At 41.6% G+C, this 18,012-nt stretch overlaps 4 protein-coding genes across 6 annotated transcripts; all 4 read right to left on the reverse strand.

Annotated features, from left to right (window-relative positions):
• Positions 1 to 1,024: 1,024 nt before the first annotated feature.
• Positions 1,025 to 2,677, reverse strand: cldn26 (claudin 26). The gene has a single exon (XM_088376994.1). The coding sequence runs from the start codon at positions 2,473 to 2,475 to the stop codon at positions 1,819 to 1,821; it is 657 nt and encodes a 218-aa protein (XP_088233120.1). The 5' UTR covers positions 2,476 to 2,677; the 3' UTR covers positions 1,025 to 1,818.
• Positions 2,678 to 2,828: 151 nt separating this feature from the next.
• On the reverse strand, positions 2,829 to 8,598 carry lztr1 (leucine zipper like post translational regulator 1). Its single transcript, XM_088376993.1, has 19 exons — positions 8,088 to 8,598; positions 7,931 to 7,993; positions 7,804 to 7,860; positions 7,656 to 7,735; positions 7,458 to 7,566; positions 7,253 to 7,336; positions 7,116 to 7,173; positions 6,896 to 7,035; positions 6,615 to 6,816; positions 6,422 to 6,532; positions 6,112 to 6,204; positions 5,928 to 6,023; positions 5,540 to 5,714; positions 5,224 to 5,393; positions 4,815 to 5,098; positions 4,590 to 4,739; positions 4,208 to 4,313; positions 4,038 to 4,118; positions 2,829 to 3,640 (listed from the first exon to the last, which is right to left on the reverse strand). Exons 1-19 carry the CDS (start codon positions 8,264 to 8,266, stop codon positions 3,524 to 3,526), a joined length of 2,355 nt encoding a protein of 784 aa, XP_088233119.1. The 5' UTR covers positions 8,267 to 8,598; the 3' UTR covers positions 2,829 to 3,523.
• Positions 8,599 to 9,139: 541 nt separating this feature from the next.
• Positions 9,140 to 12,507, reverse strand: gal3st1a (galactose-3-O-sulfotransferase 1a). 3 transcript variants are annotated; one of them, XM_088376828.1, is made up of 3 exons: positions 12,128 to 12,507; positions 10,832 to 10,993; positions 9,140 to 10,761 (listed from the first exon to the last, which is right to left on the reverse strand). In XM_088376828.1, exons 2-3 carry the CDS (start codon positions 10,957 to 10,959, stop codon positions 9,612 to 9,614), a joined length of 1,278 nt encoding a protein of 425 aa, XP_088232954.1. In that variant the 5' UTR covers positions 10,960 to 10,993; positions 12,128 to 12,507; the 3' UTR covers positions 9,140 to 9,611. The 3 variants fall into 3 exon arrangements, with proteins under 3 accessions (XP_088232954.1, XP_088232952.1, XP_088232951.1); XM_088376826.1 differs by having other exon boundaries at positions 10,832 to 10,982; positions 12,128 to 12,505; XM_088376825.1 differs by having other exon boundaries at positions 10,832 to 12,507.
• A 1,096-nt stretch (positions 12,508 to 13,603) lies between these two features.
• pes1 (pescadillo ribosomal biogenesis factor 1) lies at positions 13,604 to 17,732 on the reverse strand. The gene is made up of 15 exons (XM_088376824.1): positions 17,557 to 17,732; positions 17,273 to 17,352; positions 16,987 to 17,140; positions 16,785 to 16,894; positions 16,501 to 16,672; positions 16,325 to 16,414; positions 16,071 to 16,187; positions 15,793 to 15,870; positions 15,608 to 15,697; positions 15,122 to 15,252; positions 14,912 to 15,037; positions 14,644 to 14,828; positions 14,363 to 14,493; positions 14,117 to 14,275; positions 13,604 to 13,879 (listed from the first exon to the last, which is right to left on the reverse strand). The coding sequence occupies exons 1-15, from the start codon at positions 17,578 to 17,580 to the stop codon at positions 13,805 to 13,807; spliced, it is 1,722 nt and encodes a 573-aa protein (XP_088232950.1). The 5' UTR covers positions 17,581 to 17,732; the 3' UTR covers positions 13,604 to 13,804.
• Between the last annotated feature and the right edge of the window lie 280 nt (positions 17,733 to 18,012).

Genomic DNA, 18,012 nt, shown 5'->3' on the forward strand with positions numbered 1-18,012 from the left:
GTAGACTGGGCCGACCGGTCGTGGGAGTTGCTCTCTTTTGCTGGCCGAGCCTGCAACTGCAGCACAAAAGACCTTTGCCAGTTTCTTAGCTGTATGCAGTATTGATGGAGTTGCTGAGGGGATGCTAACACAGCATGAATTCACACCATCCCCTCCACTTCCCTCCACTCCTCTTGCTCCCAAGCACACACATACGCACTATCTCTCTCTCCCTCTCTCTTTCTCTCTCTCTCGTTTTCTCTCTCTCAGTGTCTCTCTCTCTCTCTCAAAGAGTTTCTCAATGCACGGCTTTTGTTTTTGCAAATAGAAGCATGCAAATGTATTAGATTTATTAGTGCCCACGAGTGCAGGAGAAATGGTTGACCCATCGTTCATGCTTTCAGTCTCTGAGTGGTTGTTTTTCTTCGGGCGCGGTGGTTTGGTTAGAAATCCAACTCAAGGCACAAGCCGGGGATAGAGAGAGCGGATTTATTTCACAGATCATTTTAGTTATGTGCTTTACTCGCAGGTCTTACTGACTGTTTGATTAAATATGACATTTTATTTTATTATTTTTTCATTTTAAAACTCCCCCACCTCACACAAGTGCTTTCATGGTCTTAGATTTGGGGCATAAAATTGCCTTCCCCTAACTGCCGCTACAAACCTGAAAGCAGTAAAATAATTCCCCTGCAATACAAAAATACTGTTGATGCTTAAATTAAAATTCACATCATGAAGACCATCATGAAAAAAAACCCATAAAAATTGACTGGCAAATATGTTTGTGGTCAAAATAGCTCAATGACAGAAAGATTTTTTTTACTGTTATGCAATTTAATTTGGAATTTTAGTCATGTGTTATGTGTTTTTTTAACTCACAGTTATGAGTAGTTATTGTAAATGACATGGACTAGAAAATGAAAAAAACTGCATATGTCTAATCATCAGGAATACTGTAATGTCCTCTCAGACAAGGTCGCTGACAACCCCTTGCAAATTCTTTTGACACGGGAGGCTGATAAAAGTGCAGCAAGACAACAGCTCAGCGCTCAGTCAGACACTTTAATTGAATTATGCTACAGCATGCGAAGGAGACATCAAGATTGCTTTGAGTGTAGAAAATATATAAACGACATGCAGCATCAGCTGCCATCAGGCTGCCGTGGTCCTTGCCAGTGTTTCTGCATTCAAGAATCAAGGAGGGAAGATCGATATCCTGTCAGTCAATGTCAGTAAGAGTTTTGTGAATTGCAATCATCACTCCAGAGTATTGTGCATTGATGACCTCCAGGTATATGACCTAGACCAGCCCCCCCCCTCAAGAAATTCAATACTGTATCACTGCAGCTGTGGAATGCAACACATTTTTTAACACAGGGCTTACACATGGAAGAAAGCATAACCACATTCTGTCGTTATAATTGCTTGGATGTTAACAAATTATAATCATGTATGGGTTTTTTTTTTGTCCTGTGATTCACAATCATATAAATCAATAAAAGCCAGTTGAAATTAATGATGTAAGATTTTGATTCTCCAGTTTGCCTGATGTGATGCTATTAAAATGAAAACGCCATTATTTATTGCATAAATCACAGTCACTCAGTTGTCACATTTTAATCCATTGCTTTGTCATGATTATCTGGAATTCAATTACTTAAAAATGAAAAAAAAAATCTAAAACATGTCACAGTATAATCAATATACGGAAATCAAAAATGAGATATCAACCAAGTCCACAAGCTCACATGAGTCCAAGTCGCATTTTAATGTAACTATGTAATTCAGTAAAGTCAAACCCGATTTTTTAATTGGAATCGTTTTTTGTTGCACGTTTTACAGAACCTCGGTCTTGCGGTATTGTCGTATCCTGTGCGTTGCGTGCAGACTGTTGGTCACACTTGTTGTCCGCAGCTCATAGTCGGCCATGCACACGGCTATGAAAAACAAAGTGCCCCCGGTAACCAAAGCCAAACCTCCAAACCAACCAGAGAAGATAGCCTCTCCATACTCCCAGCGTGGCATCACGTCAGGAAAACCTTGATTCCAAAATTCCACAACTGTGGTGTACGCCACAATGGACACCGGTGCCAGTGTGGTAATCCCAGCCACCCAGGACAGCACCCCGGCCAGGATCAGGAAGCTTCTCCTCTTGGCACACTTGTCCAAACACATGTGCACCCCATCCAGTCCTGGCAGGGCGAAGAGCAGAGCCAAACCGCCAGTGCATATGGACACCAACATGAGCACTCTGGAGATCTGCAGGTCCACAGGAAGTCCCAGCAAGGAATCGTAGGCCTTACACTGCACTCCAACCTCCTCCGTGTAGAGGCACATGTGCCACAGTCCTGAGTACCAGTTTTCCACTTCGTTCAAGTCTGAATTCATTGTCTTCCACAGTGGAAGGAAGGTGGTGATGAAAGAGGTCACCAGTCCCCCAAAGGTGACAAAGACTGCTGTCCTTTGCATAGTTTTGGTGGTGAGGAGAACCATCACTGCCTACTGCGCTGTGCCTTGCAGAAGTGCATTCTGAAAATTCACAGCCTGGCCCACCTGCTGATGTAGCCCCGACATTGAGGCTCAATTATATTTAAAAAAAAAAAAAAAAAAAAAAGGGGAGACAACTCCTGTTTTGTTTCAGTGTTCAATATCAAGACAATGAACTCTGTTTTAAATGAAACCTAATAGGGCCGATGGCATCCTGGGCCTTGGATGAATGAAACATGAGTGCAGAAAAGAAGCAGCCGCTATAAAGGCCTCTTTCTGTAACTCATTCCAGCTTTGCCAAAGTCTAATTAAAATGTGGGATTTGACAAGACTCAAAGCAATGTCTTGACTCTCTGGACTAGGCTTTTCCAAATGTAGGCACAATTTTTATTGTTGTCATAAAGGATCCACAATTGGTATCTTACTCCTAAATCAAAATTGATGCCACAAAACAGAATACGTTTATAAATTAGAAAAAAGACAATACTAGTACATTAACAACACACATTCACTTGAGTGTTTTTATACGGTACATTTGGGTATGTATTACTACCTATACCTTGTATTGTCAGGTAAACATGGGTAATGTCTAACAGTGGTGGTTAATAACGCACATGGTTATCAATTAAGATTTTTTATAATACAGTATAGCACGACAATATAATATGATAATTGTAATTTTGTAATGTAATAATGCTGATCCAGCAAATACAAGTCACGTCATTTGGTAGTTTCAGCTGTTAAGGGACACGGTGGGAATAATTGTATAGTATTTTTTTTTTCTCAGTAATAATACTTGGGAAAAAAAAGAGCATAACATGCTTGAGGCTTGAAATCGATGCTGTATAAAAACAAAATAAAATGACACCACAATGATATGCAGACGGGGAAAAAACCCAAAGCACCTTGCTATCAAATGAATGCGCCATATGTGAGATTATATAACATGCAAGGTTCAAACAAAGTGTATAAAGGGAGGAATGGTGTGGCAAAATTGTAAACAGCTTTTGGGAAAAGAGGATCAAAATTAAAGTGCTGGCCTCTTGCCATCCTCCTAAATGTCGGAGCCCATCTCGGCACACTGCTTGTCTGATATGTGTGTAGCTAGCGACTCAATGATGTCCAACAGCAGCAACTGGCTGAGGGATCGCAGGTTGGGGAGCTTGGATACCTTTGGAAGGGGAGGAGGAGAGCAAAAATTAAAAAGGGGGGAAAAAGACGACAAGTCAAACAGAGTAAAATAAGGAATAAACGGCACTCGGGTCGCTCATGCTGAAAAATATTGAAGCAAGCCCAACGAAAACGTCAGTGACGAGGGGATGAGTATTTTCTGGATAAACAAACAATAATCATAAGAGAGCCGATTTGAGGCTAGTGTATACGCGAGGAGGTGCTTGTTCAGCCGGCCGCCCTGTAAACACTCTCCCCCTCTACAGAGGAGACGGAGGCCGCTCCACTAGCAGGCCAAGAGTGTCAAGTCTCCTGCAAAGATGACGTGACTACAAGGTTAGCTCAGCTGCAGCGAGTGGGCAGCAAGCCCCCAGGGCGCCGGATATGAGCCCACCCACCTTGATGAACTGGTGGACAATTATGTGAAGGCAGTGCTTCTTCATGTCCAAAGCCTGCGTCTTATCAGCCGCCTCCAGAATCTGCACCGAGAAAAAAAAAAAAAACATGTCTCACACACGTTTTCCAATCAGGGCACTGTGCCCTCTGTGAAGTCCTCAACCAGAAATACCTGCAAGACGTTCTCTACAGTGACATTCATCTCCAAGTTCTGCTTGCAGTAAGCCTGCAACCTGTTATTTGAAAAGCCGTAATAATATGGTGCAGCAAATAGATAACTGTAGAAGAAAAAGTCAAGGAAAAGATTCGTTAAGTATTTCATTTAAATAATATTATGACTCTAATGAGAGCATACAAGAAGTATAGAACAAGCATGGACTGCTCCTAAAAATGACCACTGGATGACACTGCATTCACCTTTGACTCTGGACTCAATGAGGAAAAACTAACCACTGCCACAAGAGGGCACTATCTACACGCACTTTGCGAGGCCCTATACAACATGGCAACCTGACACTAAACTGTGATGAAGGGTTTGAGTTTGAAAAGGATACAGAGAGTCTTCCGGAGGCATGTTGACGTCTCCATAGTAGATGTAACGCAGCATGGACTCGAATGCCTGCTTACTGGGGACCATCTCTCCAATGGAGATATTCACCTGGCCGTCCTCTGGCATGAAGGAGCGGAACATGGCTTCAAAATAACTGAGGGTTCAAAGGGTAAAGGTGATGAATTAGAAAGCCTTGGAAAGAAATACCCCGGCACCCTTGGCTCAGTACCTGGACCGAGCCGCCAGAATGGCTTTATGAGCTGGTCGGGGGTGTCCATCTAAGAGTAGAACGATGTCACAGAATTCCAGGCCCCCTCCCTCCAGGTAAGCTTTCATGTCCTGCACCAGGGAGGTCCCGATGTCCACAGGCTGGTCCGAGTACAGCCTGGGAGGAGGCTGCTGCTTTCGTCGGACTATCTCCACTATCAAGGGCGTGGACAGATGTTCGAACTCTCTAGTCATTATCACTTGGTTGAAGTGGGATTCCTTCACCACAAAATTTAGGCAATGTTCCTGAAGGAAAAGAGGGAGTCACAACACACCGAGATATTATTTGTATTACGTGAATAGGTTAATGGTTCCTCATTTGAAGAGCCTGCTGAGAGGCTGATATTACCAGCAAAACCAGTAAAAAGTACCTTCAGTTGGTCAAGTTGGAGCTTATTGGCATTTTCACAAACACTGAGAACGTTCTGCAGGTCGACAGAAGCCTCAATGTACTGCACACACAGCTGCTCCAAGCGGGAGAGCTTAAAACTTAGAGCCAGTTTGTAAACGTCCATGATTAGGAGAACATCCTGAACATGACCTGTAAACAGAGAAGAAAAGCAACTTTACAAATTGCAATTTATTCATGAAAATCGCTAATGTTGCACAAAACATCACCAGAATGCATGACCCACATTTCTATTCGCTTATGAGCTTAGAAATGCCACCACATGTGGACAACGCTACCTCTGCGTGGGTACTGGATCTTGTCTGTGTAGAGGAACTGCATTAAGACTTCAAAAGGCTGTGCTTCTGCTTCCCTGATGGATACCTCCAGCATGGGCTGTCTGCCCGACGGCCTGTGAGTCTCTCCTCCGGTGGCCCCTTCGTCACTCTCCTCACTGCTGTCTTGTTTGGACCTCTAAGACAAGAAAAATTCTAATAAATGGTTTTACAGTTCTTGAGGCATAATTTCGTCTCGTAAAAATAAACATGTGTTTTTGAATAATTACATTTTAGTTTAAAAAAACAAGAGTTATATTACAGGACACAAAATGTGACTTTCGATATGCATACATAGGCCTTCATCATGTATTGCTGATTTTTACCCACAAACATTTTTAATCCTTCTGACCTGTCGTTGCCTCTCCCGAGCCTGCAGGATTTTCTTGCGGAGCCACTGGCATCTTGCGGTCACAATGGCTATATGCCCCAGGACTCGTTCTTCTCGCTAAAAAAAAGACCAACAAAAAACATGTTCCTTCACTAATAATAACTAAGTAAACCAAAGCAGTCACACAAATGAGAGCAAAACCCACCTCTCCCAAAATAAACTCCACATCACAGAACTGACGGTTCTCCCACAATTTGCCATAGTCTTCATGGAGGGTGCACTTGGGATAACTTGAAAACTGAGATTAGGAGGACAAACATTAACGAGGAAAGTGATTCATTGGGACAATACAAGTCAAGACAAATCAAGCTTAACTAATTTGTACAGTATAATGCCATTGCACAAATCAAGTTATCTCCATGCGCTTTACAAGAACCGCAGGTGACAGAGGCAAGGGAAAACCGCCTCCAAGGAAAAAAACTCAACAAGACATGTATCAATAAACACTTGCCCACCTGAAACCTGTACATCTCCCCACTGCGAACATTATTGTCCACAGTCCCTCCAAAGATGTACATAGCGTCCTGAATCACAGCAGCTGCATGGAAGAGCCTCCCACTGGGCATCTAAGATGGTGAGGACACAAATAATACAGAATTTTGAGTGACAAGAATTGCAAAAGCAAATCTATCTCTTGGCAATTCCTACCTCACTGTCCAGGCTGGGGTGGATCACCTCCCAGCTCTGAGAGTCCACATCATAGCAGTGGAGCTCGTTGGGCAGAGTGTTATCAGCAGCACCGCCAAATACGTACAGGTGGCGGTCAAAGGCGACCATTGTGTGGCCATAACGCCGCTGCGGAGGTGGCGGAGAGCCTCGTAGTAAATGTTCGGTGGGTATACGGGTCCACCTGTAGGGATGAAGGCCGTAACGTTTAGATGATTTGAGTGTGCGAGTTAGTACCATTCCATAGCATTAGTTGAGCTCACATGTGGCCATTAAATTCAAACTGGAAGAGGTTGTTTGTTATCTTGGCTCCACTCTGACCCGAGAAGACAAACATCTTATCCCTGCATACAGCTACGGGAAAGTTGCAGCAAGATGGAGGAATCTCACCACTCTGTTCGATCTGATGGGTGACAAACAAACATAAATGTCAGCACATTCAAGTATTTGTTTGTACTCCACCATAAGTGCTAATATACTGGCCTCTTCCCAACATGCATGCTCCCGATCCTGTAGACTGATGGTCCACATGTCATTCAACCTACATGAAGAAAAATATGCGTTATAATTGCACAAATTACTGTTATGAAAAGAGAGAGGCACTCAAGCAGAAAACATACCTGGCATTCCCGTCATAACCGGCAAATATCCACAACTTGTCATTGTAAACTGTGGCTCCATGAGCAGAGCGGGCCACTGGCAAGCTACAACACAAAGAAATGAACAACAAATCTTCATTTAACCATAAATAGTTTGCATTATTTGAACTATGGTTCAAAACAATCTGATTGCTATTCACACGTTTGATAAGATTCAAAATATTACCTCCCCTCCACTTTCCATTCAGTCCACTGTCCTGTTGCAAACTTGTATTCAAAAAGATCATTCTTGTTTTTAAGGTTTGAGTTGGAGTAGATGTCTCCAGTATATCCCCCTGAAATACATTTCAAAAGCACATCAATATTAGGCTTAGTAAAATTAAAATTTGTAGGCACTGGTTGAGGAAGGAGCTTTCAGTGGTACCAAAAACAAACATGCTGCTGCCGTAGACAACAGCTGAATGGTGATAGCGGGGAGCAGGTGGTGTTCCTGTGGTGAAGGCCCTGTGGAATAAGAATTACATTTCGCATTTTATGATTTAATGACACATTTTACTTGATTCATTTCTTACCTACACCATGAGCAGTCCTTCACATCAAAGCGAAGCAAATCATTCAACATGTTCTTGCTGTTAAGAGACATGCAATTTTGACATCAATTAATGTAGCAAAAACATTTAATGTCAACTTCTTACTCACCCATTGTCTCCCCCAAATACGTAGATAGCATCCCTATATGCCACAACAGTGTGTTTGCTGCGCCTGAATTAATATATATATATATATATTTTAAAATCACAAATTGAAAAGACACATTATTGCCTGTTAGTGTCCATTTAGGTTGTCAGTACTTTACCTTGCTCCAACAAACTCATCGCATGGAGGCAGTCTTCTCCAACGGTGAACAGTCTCAAATGGACCAAAATTAAGAGTCAGATATTCCACGCTGTCGGAACAACTGTGGTCAAAGTCAACACTGGGGGCCACTTTGGTTGATTTGCACGACATTTTTCTCCACTCATCCAACGTGAGCATGTATCAGGGACATGCATCTGCAGCTAATATCATCGTCAAATTGTGGAGAACGAAAACTTCCGGCTAGCCGCTAGCTAAACACAGACGATGCTAAAAACAACCGCTAGCTGCAAAGCTAATGCTAACGTGTAAATCGGCAATAAAAACGACAAATCTATCAATATGTAAGGATGGAGGAACATCAGATAATATGTACTTCATCCGTTTCGTCGTATTCGTGGGTATGTGCCTTGTTCTCCACAGAATTGAGAACAAAAATAATGAGCAACTAGCAAACACGATCGCTGTCATAAAGGTTGCACTGTCGCCCTGCCACGCCCCCAGATTTGCGTCAGAGCGCACGACTTCCTCTAGTGGTGGAATTACATTACTGTCGTATTTTCGTATTAGAAAAATCTCACTGTAGACCACCAGACAAGCAAAAATATACTGAAATAATGGTGATCCAACTCTTTGCAATTTACTAAAAAAAAAAAAAAAAATGTCAGTGTGCAACAAGTAGACACGCCTTCCCATTCATACCAAAATAATTACTTTTAATGTGTACAGGTTTATTCAACTGCTGCTGTCAAGTACAATAACATTTCATTGCTATTCCTATTATGTCACTGGCATTAATAAATGGAAAAAAGTTTATCATATGCAGTGAATTAAGTAGATTTTTGTGCATATATGTGTGTATGTATGTATGTATGTATGTATGTATGTATGTATGTATGTATGTATGTATGTATGTATGTATGTATGTATGTATGTATGTATGTATGTATGTATGTATGTATGTATGTATGTATGTACGTATGTATGTATGTATAAAATCCACATAAGCAGCACAAACAAATGCTACATTGTAGGGAAAAAAAACACAGTAGACAAATTTTATACTGTATTTATATTATATTGTATTGTTTTTGTATTTAAAGCTCTTTTACAACAAAATGACATGGTGATTCACAGTATGAAGGCAGAGGCGAGAGAAACAGTCTGCTTTCCAATCTAACTTGTTTTCAATTCATAGATTTTTACGTCATCAGGAATTTGTTTTTTAAAATTCTCTTCGAGACTGTGGTATGTTCTTATCAGGTCGTCTTTAAACACAAGTTGGCAAAGATGGAAAAAGATGAAGGACACGTACTGCTTAATTCAATAAATATTTTACCGTTTCAATAAACAGAGAATATAACAACTTAGTTCAGTACTGTACCTATATATTGTGAAATATTTCTATCAAGCATGCATTCATTAGAATAAGTTTAGCTGATTGAAATGTCACAGAACTCGGAATCCCTTTGCTCCCCATTGGTCACTTTTTTACCCGTATTTGTCCCCACTTGCTTGTAATCAGTCACCAGTTAATGATATCTCTAATGTGGCCCCACAGTTTGGTGATCCACAGGTTGACCCCAAACTCACTCAAGTACTGAATTTCCGGCATCAACATCTTGCGGCACAACTTAATGTGAGCCTTGTCAATGTTCTTCTTCAGATTGTATCCCATGATGGATTTCTCCCCTACTGGCTGCCACGGCTGCATGACGCTCTCCTGGATGCTGCCAGCATCGACGGCATGTCCGCCTTCAATGCAAGTGGCTGTCATCTCCGCGTTCCTCCTTTTGAGCTCCGTTACGTCCTCCGCCATGCGCTGCCGTCCGTAATCATCCACTTTCCTCCAGAAGGTGCGGTTCATGTGCTGATACAGTTTCCAGTCAAGAGCATTCCACTCAAGGGCTTTGGCCCTCAGGCTGGGTGTGAGTTTGGAGACGGTTGACCCCTTGCGGGCGTTGAGCTTGAAGAAGATGAGGTCATCCATGTCCCAACAGAGAGCATCCTTGAGCAGAATGAGGGATTCCTCAAAATGTTCCGCCAACATAAACAGCTGAAAACGCTCCGCGATAAACCTGATTCCTTCGTCAACCCGCGGATCGTCCGGCTCGAGAGTGTTGTCCTGTCCCAAGTCAAAGAACAGCAGGTTCCTGAGGTAGAACGCGTTGAAGCCTTCCGGGTCAAAGTAGTAGTGGGGGTTACGTAGGAACTCGGCCAGCTTGTCATCTCCCGTTATCTTCCAGGTGAAAGGCACCAGCCGGCCGTAGTAGTGGAAGGACGACTCAAAAAGCTCAGCGGGGTCTCTGAGGATGGTGATGTAGACGGTATCAAGGGGAAGTAACTTGGCTACCTCGGCGGCATTGAAACGCATGTGATTACAGATGATATTGAAACACATTCCGGGTTTGTAGTCTTTAACGTGGGAGCGCTGGAAAAGGGCGGGATAGAAAAAGTCATTCCTGCTGTCAGGAAAAGCAAACTTCAGTCGATGTTTCTCTCCAAAGCGAAAGAGGATGTTGAGGAAGGTGCTGCTCGCCGACTTGTGGGTCTTCATGAACATGATGTCCACTTTGGGGGTGCACAGCCTCCCTGTGTTTTCGTGTGAGCTGTTGCTGCTTCGTCTGCTGGGCAGCCGGGATGGACGGTGGGCGCAGGAGTAAGGCACTGGAATTCTGCAGCAATCAAACACACGCACTGTTAAATATGATCAAGTGCTGTGTGCATGCATGTGTTGCACCATACTCAGGCATGCTCAAGGGAACTTGGGTCATGGAAAGGCAGTAAAGGAGGACAATGCAGCTGGTCAGCAGGACTCCCAGGATGAAACGCTTGCACATGGACCTCCAGTGCTTCCCGTGTTTTGCCGCCATGGTCCCGAAAATACAAGGCTTACCTGTAAAACAACTCATAACAAGTCGTGCATGTTAAACAATCAGAAAATGAAGGAGTACACATGAAAGCACTCAATGATGCTTGAAGGGCTCTTGAATTTGCGAAGCACATGCGCTTTAGAATTTTTTTTCTCCCCAATCCATCCATTTCTCATTTCATTCCAGTCATGTGTTGGGCCAAAGGTGGAATACGACAAGCAGTTATTTTAATTAACCTTGTAAATATTTTATTAACACAAAGGAATTTAGAATTTATTTACTCTATACAAACAACCATTCATATTCACACTTTCACATAACTTAAGACGTATGTTTGTGTAACGTAGGAATAGGCCAGAGAATATGTGCTAAATACTTGGCCAGAGTCAGAAAAACTGTTAGGGAAAATGCTAGACTGAAGTTACGCATTATCAGCATTGTTTGGCGTGCTGGTTATGTAAAACGTGTTTAGCACTATGTGATACCATCGGTGTACCAGGCAGAGACACCCTGTGCCTTCTTTGTCATATAATACTGCGGTCTGGTAATGGGTAGCAGGGATAACATCAGCTACTGGTAAAATGGAATGAGTTTCTTTAATATGATTGTATTCTGGGATATTTATCGATCATTAATTGTAATCAGAGATGGTTTTGTGTGTCTCCAAATGTATTTTTTTACATTTTTTAAGCACGTCAAATTTTTATTTTTATTTTCTAAGTTTGCCTTATAAAAGCTTGCACAATACAGATTTAAGCATGTGATGTGATCCATAGCTATTACACATTAAATGATCATTTTTACTATAATTAAACAAAACCAGATTGCATTGCTTATAATGATTCCAATTCATTAATCTATTCAGTCCACTTTAGGTTAAGGACTACTTGTGACGATGTTACGGAATGTGTGGTTTTGAATTACTGCTGTCTGGATACCTTACATTCAAAATTGGATATTGTAAATATTTTATTAAAGGCAAAGTTGTTGATACAGATCGTATGTTGGCTTTTATTAGATGCGGACAAAAGAGAATACTTGACATGAATTTAAATGAATTCTAAGCATTAATAAGCATTTTGACATTCAGCACATTGGTATCCATGATATTTACAAAATGTGTTCACTCAGAGAAATCAACTCAAAGGAAAGGCCAGTGAATTCTTACCTTCATAAATAATAAATCCAATCCAGCCGGACGTGACCCTTGTCCATCACCATTGCCTTATTCCCTTCATCTCCCACTTGACTAAAACAAGTTGATCTACCGCCTACGCCGGCATTTCTTGCATGTGATCTTGACGCACGCAAAGACGAGAGGCAGAAAAGTTGCATGCATGCTCAACTCATCACGTCCACAGATAACAGATCTCCTCTATCTCCAGTTTCACGGCGCCGCTGCAGGCGCACCTGATGCCTCAGACCGCCTCCCTCTCTTAACTTTCTAATCCAAGAGCCATCTTGCTGAATGAAGCACTGCAGGGAGTCTCGGGTCCCTGTGACATCAGGGTCACTGTCAGGGGACAAGCACTTGTCAGAGAGTGAGTGAGAGCGTAACACACAAGGGGGAGGGGAGTGATGGAGCGAGGGAGGAGAGGCCTGTATAGTCCTGTGTCTCCATACAGAGGGCCATTGAGTGTACACACTGGAGTCTGAGCTGCAAGCTGATAGGAGGGGTGGAAATCAGCATAAAAAGAACAAATGCAGGCATCCAAAGAACAAGGACAGCAATTGTACCACTCGATCAAGACTTGCGTATGTCCGAGTTCTTTGAATATCTTCTGCACATGCTACATGTGGAATGAATAGTTGACTGCAAGTTGATTGTTAAGCGGCCTGGCCATTCATAACCTTGTCCTGAAGTTCCTATTTGGCACAGTTTTCAGATGCAAAAGCTTTCACGTTATACTTAAGTACAGATACTTGTGGGGAGAAAAATGTATAATTTTGTCGAGGTCTGTTGTCATTTTAGCCTTTCTGAGGTTCAAAAGGTGAGACGAGAGTTTTAGGTTTGAGAGTGAAAAAAATGTTGGTTCCTCCTCATAATAATAATAATAATAATAGAGACATTCTATCTATCGGGTTCAAAACAGATTCAAGAAACGGACTATTATTGTTATAAAATTCCAGGAATTTTCTATTTTGGAAACAATTAATTAACATTAAAGCAAAATTTACATTTGGATTCACTACAAATTGAATATGCAAAGGCAAATAGAGCTCTGATGTACGTAATTTGGCTCTCATTACATGGTGTACCTAATATTGTGGCTAAAGTTACAAGCTAAATCTTTTTTGTGTTCAGTGCATAAACATCCGGGCTTGATTTGTCTAAGACGCACTGTAGCTTGACACTGCTTCTTTTGTTGAGCACCCTGCTCCTTCAGGCACCCATAGTGCCAGGCTGAGACCCGAACTGTGTGGGCCCGCATGGAATGCACATTAGGGCAAGGAGGATGCAGATGGAACTGAATGAGGATATTGAGTGTGCCGGTCAGAACGAGCCCACCAAAACCACAACAGAAGCATTTGGAGGGGGAAGTATGCGTAACTGCACCTTCACACGGGTCAAGCTTTGCATTTGTGTTCACTGCAATCGTCTTTATGTAATGTGTTACACAGAGGTGATGTGTGAACAATCAGCTGGAATATTCCATTTTAATTGAATCATTGTTGCATGGTCGTAAGAAATACTTTGCATTGTTTTGCTAATACAGTCCACAAGTTAAAAGAGTGTCGATGAAAAGTGTGTGTCGAAGACTGGAACAAAATGATAAACGGCCAGTTCTACATCAAGATTTACATACCGGTTATAATTATGCTACAAAGATTGATTTATCACAAGTCATTTTCGGGCCTTTTTCTTCTTTGCCTTTTCAATGTCATCGTGAGCTTTCCTCTTTGCAGCCAGCTTGTTTGCCTGTGAGAGAACAAAAGAGCAAACTCAGTTCTAGCAAAAAGTTGACTCACAGGTCATATTGTCTGCACATTCTTGAAGAAACACATTTGTTATAGTGTTTAACATTCCCACATGGCAGCAATAAGAGGGCAGGTATTGTAAATAAGCCATTCAATGTTACAATAGTGACACTTATCAGTGCAAACAGACTTTGACGTGATTGAAATCCATATTGATTCAATAAGAAATGGGACAAACCTCTCGGACTTTTCTCTTTTTTCCAAATATGATTTTGTCGTAGAGATGCTTGTCCTTTTTCTTCATCATCATGATGGCCAGTCGCTTCTCCTCAGCTTCCTCCTGCTGCTCCCGCTGAGCTCGATTATCCACTTTCAACTTCCCGGGAGTCACTTTGACCTGAAATGGTCAAGTCAATCTTTTATGGTGTATGAAGCGGCGGGTGAGGGATGATGAGGGGAGATAACTCGCTTGTGTGTCACAAACCCTAGGATGCGATCTTTTCTGCTCCATCTTCTTGAGTTTATTCTCTTGGACCTTGTCTTCTTCCTCCTCATCTTCGTCACCCTCCTCGTCCTCCTCTTCACTCTCTTCTTCCTCTTCATCATTTTGTTGGGCTGTTAAAAATAAATTTAAAGTGTTGAAGCAAGAATACCACTACAATAACCACCCTTGTTTTAAATGTGCAGCAGCAAAATAGGTCACGGCTGTGCACACATTTTCAGATCATACTAGTTTTAGCCTTCAACAATTAACAAAGGCCTTACCCGGCTTCTCGCCCCTTTGCAACGCCATCATCTTCAATTTCTCTGGAGGAACATAGTCTCCCTCCTTCTCCTCCACAAATGGAGACAAGTGAGGCGGAAGAGTGACTCCCATGAAGTAGTCCTCCACAGGAAGGACTATTTTGGCATTGACGGAGTCGTACACCCACTGTGGCTGGATGTAGTACCTGAAAATGCATTAAACATTATGAAGTTGATTTTTCAGAATCACACAACTGACTTCAAATAGATAATGCAACATTTACTTTACCTGTTGATGTATTGCGTGCCAACACTGGGTCTGTCAACAATGTGATGTGTGATAGTCTCATCTGTCTCATCATACGTGCTCCCGATGCAGACGGTCCTGTCCCAGGACACCTCGCCACCAAAGCACCTGTCAATGTTGATGCCGCAAGTTGACGAAGGCGCAGGAGCACATTAGCGTTGACAGGATGAAAGTGCAGTGGTACCGACTTACCTGATGACAAACGCCAGAGACTCTCTGGGGACTTCCCTGTTGAGGAAAAACTTGAATCCCTCAAAGATTTTCTTATGGGCTTCCAGCTGCTTGTGCTCCCTTTCTCTTTCTTCCAATTTTTCCATGTCTTCCTAAAGAGAGCATTGTTGTATTCCATTTAAACCCACTAATACAAATTCAATTCATTTTTTTTCTCTATATAGAGGCAATGAGTCAAGTTATGACAAAAGCTGAAAGTGACTCAAACATCAATATTTAGCTGTGACTTGTGAGTGTGAAAGAAAGGTAGGCCATTGGAATGTTGAAGAGTTAGACGTGCAGGAATTCAAGTAGTTGGGATCAACACCACAGAGCAGAGGTAAAGAACAGAGTATAGACAGAATCAAGTGGATGGAGGAAATAATGACGCAAAAGTACCAGGTACACTTCTGTATATATATTAACACTTGAAGCAGCCAATCATGCATTCAGTCTTTTGCTTTGTACCCCATCAACAGGAAAGTGGTCCACTTGCGCTTCTTCTTCCTCTGCAGAAGAAACCACCCGGGCCAGACTCGAACTCAAGGCGGAGAGTTTCTGCGTGGAAGAAAATCCACATTCAAATGTCATTCACAAGCACACCAAGTAGACACTCTAAAGTCTATTTAATGAGGTTTGATTGTAATTTTTACCTCCAAGTAGCTTTCTGAATCCAAGGCATAGTCCTCCTCATTTGTGTCCTTTAGCTCCTGCTCTGATTTACTGTCCAGCTAAGAAAAAAACAACAACAACCAAACATTAACAGCACAGACTAGAAGATACAGTAGAGATTTGCTATTCTACGTGAGATTCAATATCCATTATCTGTACCACCAATTTTATCGCAAAAATACAACAATACTGTTTGACTTGATGTGAGCGTTCAACACACATAACCCGGGCAACAATTGTTAGGCACGCAAACATCTACCTTTGGTGGGTAAACCAGATTGAGAGAATGGTAGAGCCGGAAGTTGATGAAGCCCAAGAGAGTTGTGTAGAACTCTGTGAAAGTTGCCATGACTCTGTAGTCAACATCAGTAGGATGCTAAAACAGCAAAACAAAGAGCAAAGCATTGATTCACAAATTGTATCCAATGGTGTATTATCAACTGTTGGTCTGCTGAATGCTCAGTAATTGCAAATCATTTAACAGTATGCTGTCTTTCATCAATGTGCACTTACATCATGGGCGAATTGATATGGCACCAGCCATGTAATTAGCTGCCCCATCACCTCAACCTGGTAATATATTCCCTTGATAGAGATGAAAACCTGCAGGCAACCAAACAACGAAATGACAGTGTCAAAAACATTCCATTTTGAAATTGAACTTGACTGTTATTAGTTAAAGCTAGCACCTTTCTGAGGGCACGGGAGGTTATCGCAAAGTTCATCCACTCCACAGTGAGGCGCCGACACAACTGTATGGTTTGCACGTGGCATTTCCCTGTTCGAGCAAATGTGGAGAAAAGGAAGCACATACAAAGTGCATCTTCAATATCCCGGAGAGCATCAATGAATGTGGGATACCTGGAATACAACAACAATAAAAGTTGTTTGTTATAGGCAGATTAGTTTAATTGATCCTACAATTCATTACATTGCTAAACTTAACTATGGATCACACTGATGAACTTCTCACCTTTCTTTGACAATGTGGTCCAATTTATATGCTGGCTTGTTATCCTTGAGCCTTTCCACTGCTGAATATTCTGTTTTTGCATAAGCTTTTCTAAGCTTGCGAACGAATATCTATACAAAGAAAGAAATGTTAAAATTAAATAACACACAGATACAGCATGTAAAAGCATATTAGTGTGTAGGTATTAAATATTGTACACTACCTTGTACTCTCTGAATTTGCCAACAATTGGCTCATGCAAAAGAAAGCGAATGTCTTTGAGAAGGTAAAAGGTTCTCGGGGCAGTGGAGCCCTTGTTCACTTTCTTCTTGTGCTTGGGTTCATGAGGATAAATGCCTTTGAGAATGCATAATCGCCTGAAAATCCAAACAAATCAATTGTTGACTTACAAGAGACTTTGTTGGCCCGACAGTTTAAAATCAACTGTGCAGGTACATGTCAGTATGATGACATAAACAGTACCTGAAATGAAACGAAAATGGATTTACCTGAAATCGGGAAGGCTTAGTTGTAATTTCTTGCGGGCTTTGTTTCTGGTGATGTAGTTTGTGACAGCGCCACTCTCATACTGCAAAAAAAGACCAAGAGACTCCGTTATATACCTTATCCTTATAAGCAAGTTGAATGAACTCAATACAATTTCTTAATATCTTTGAATCATTTTTACTAAATTCCACCGGCGAAGGAAAACAAACTATTAGCTACAATGCTAGCTAGCACCCACGTTGCCTACACTGTCAAATGTTTGACATAAGTTAACGGCGACAATTACCTTCTTTTTTTTCGTGCCTCCCATTTACAAACAACGTTTGAGTTACACAGATTGAAAAGTGTTTTTATCGCAAAATGCAGTGTCTACGAAGGTGACTACAACACAAACCACCGCAACATGCAAGCTGTGCACGTGCAATTTGACATGCGCACAGGAGACGAATTCAGGACCCTGGACCGCCCGATCATCTGCCTGTATGAAAATAAACCTCATTGTAAAATTACATTATAAAAGGTAGTCATTTTACAGTGTAATAATGAAATAAAATGATGTAACAAGAGGGTTATGAATATGACCATTAATGCACTTTTTATGTACTGTAATAGTGTAGAAGAAATTCTAGTAGCTGTCCCATGTACAAGATAATAACAACAATAATAATAATATTAATAATTAATTATCATCATCATCATCATCATCATCATCATCATCATCATATCATCATTTGAATAAATG

Source organism: Syngnathus floridae, chromosome 5 (genome assembly GCF_059516105.1).
Source record: "Syngnathus floridae isolate MCC-2025c chromosome 5, RoL_Sflo_1.0, whole genome shotgun sequence".
NCBI lineage: Eukaryota > Metazoa > Chordata > Actinopteri > Syngnathiformes > Syngnathidae > Syngnathus > Syngnathus floridae.

Bases quoted from the DNA above. Each gene is read 5' to 3' on its own strand.
- cldn26 (XM_088376994.1), bottom strand. From the start codon at position 2,475: ATGGTTCTCCTCACCACCAAAACTATGCAAAGGACAGCAGTCTTTGTC.
- lztr1 (XM_088376993.1), bottom strand. From the start codon at position 8,266: ATGCTCACGTTGGATGAGTGGAGAAAAATGTCGTGCAAATCAACCAAA. The intron at 6,533-6,614 runs GTAGGAATTGCC...TCACCATCTTAG, and splicing joins ACCCCAGCCTGGACAGTGAG to ATGCCCAGTGGGAGGCTCTT. The intron at 4,119-4,207 runs GTATTTCTGGTT...TTCTCGGTGCAG, and splicing joins CTGTAGAGAACGTCTTGCAG to ATTCTGGAGGCGGCTGATAA.
- gal3st1a (XM_088376825.1), bottom strand. From the start codon at position 10,998: ATGAGTTGTTTTACAGGTAAGCCTTGTATTTTCGGGACCATGGCGGCA. The intron at 10,762-10,831 runs GTATGGTGCAAC...TGATTGCTGCAG, and splicing joins GTTCCCTTGAGCATGCCTGA to AATTCCAGTGCCTTACTCCT.
- pes1 (XM_088376824.1), bottom strand. From the start codon at position 17,580: ATGGGAGGCACGAAAAAAAAGAAG. The intron at 17,353-17,556 runs GTAATTGTCGCC...CTTTTTTTGCAG, and splicing joins GAGGCACGAAAAAAAAGAAG to TATGAGAGTGGCGCTGTCAC. The intron at 15,698-15,792 runs GTAAAAATTACA...TCTTCCACGCAG, and splicing joins ATTCAGAAAGCTACTTGGAG to AAACTCTCCGCCTTGAGTTC.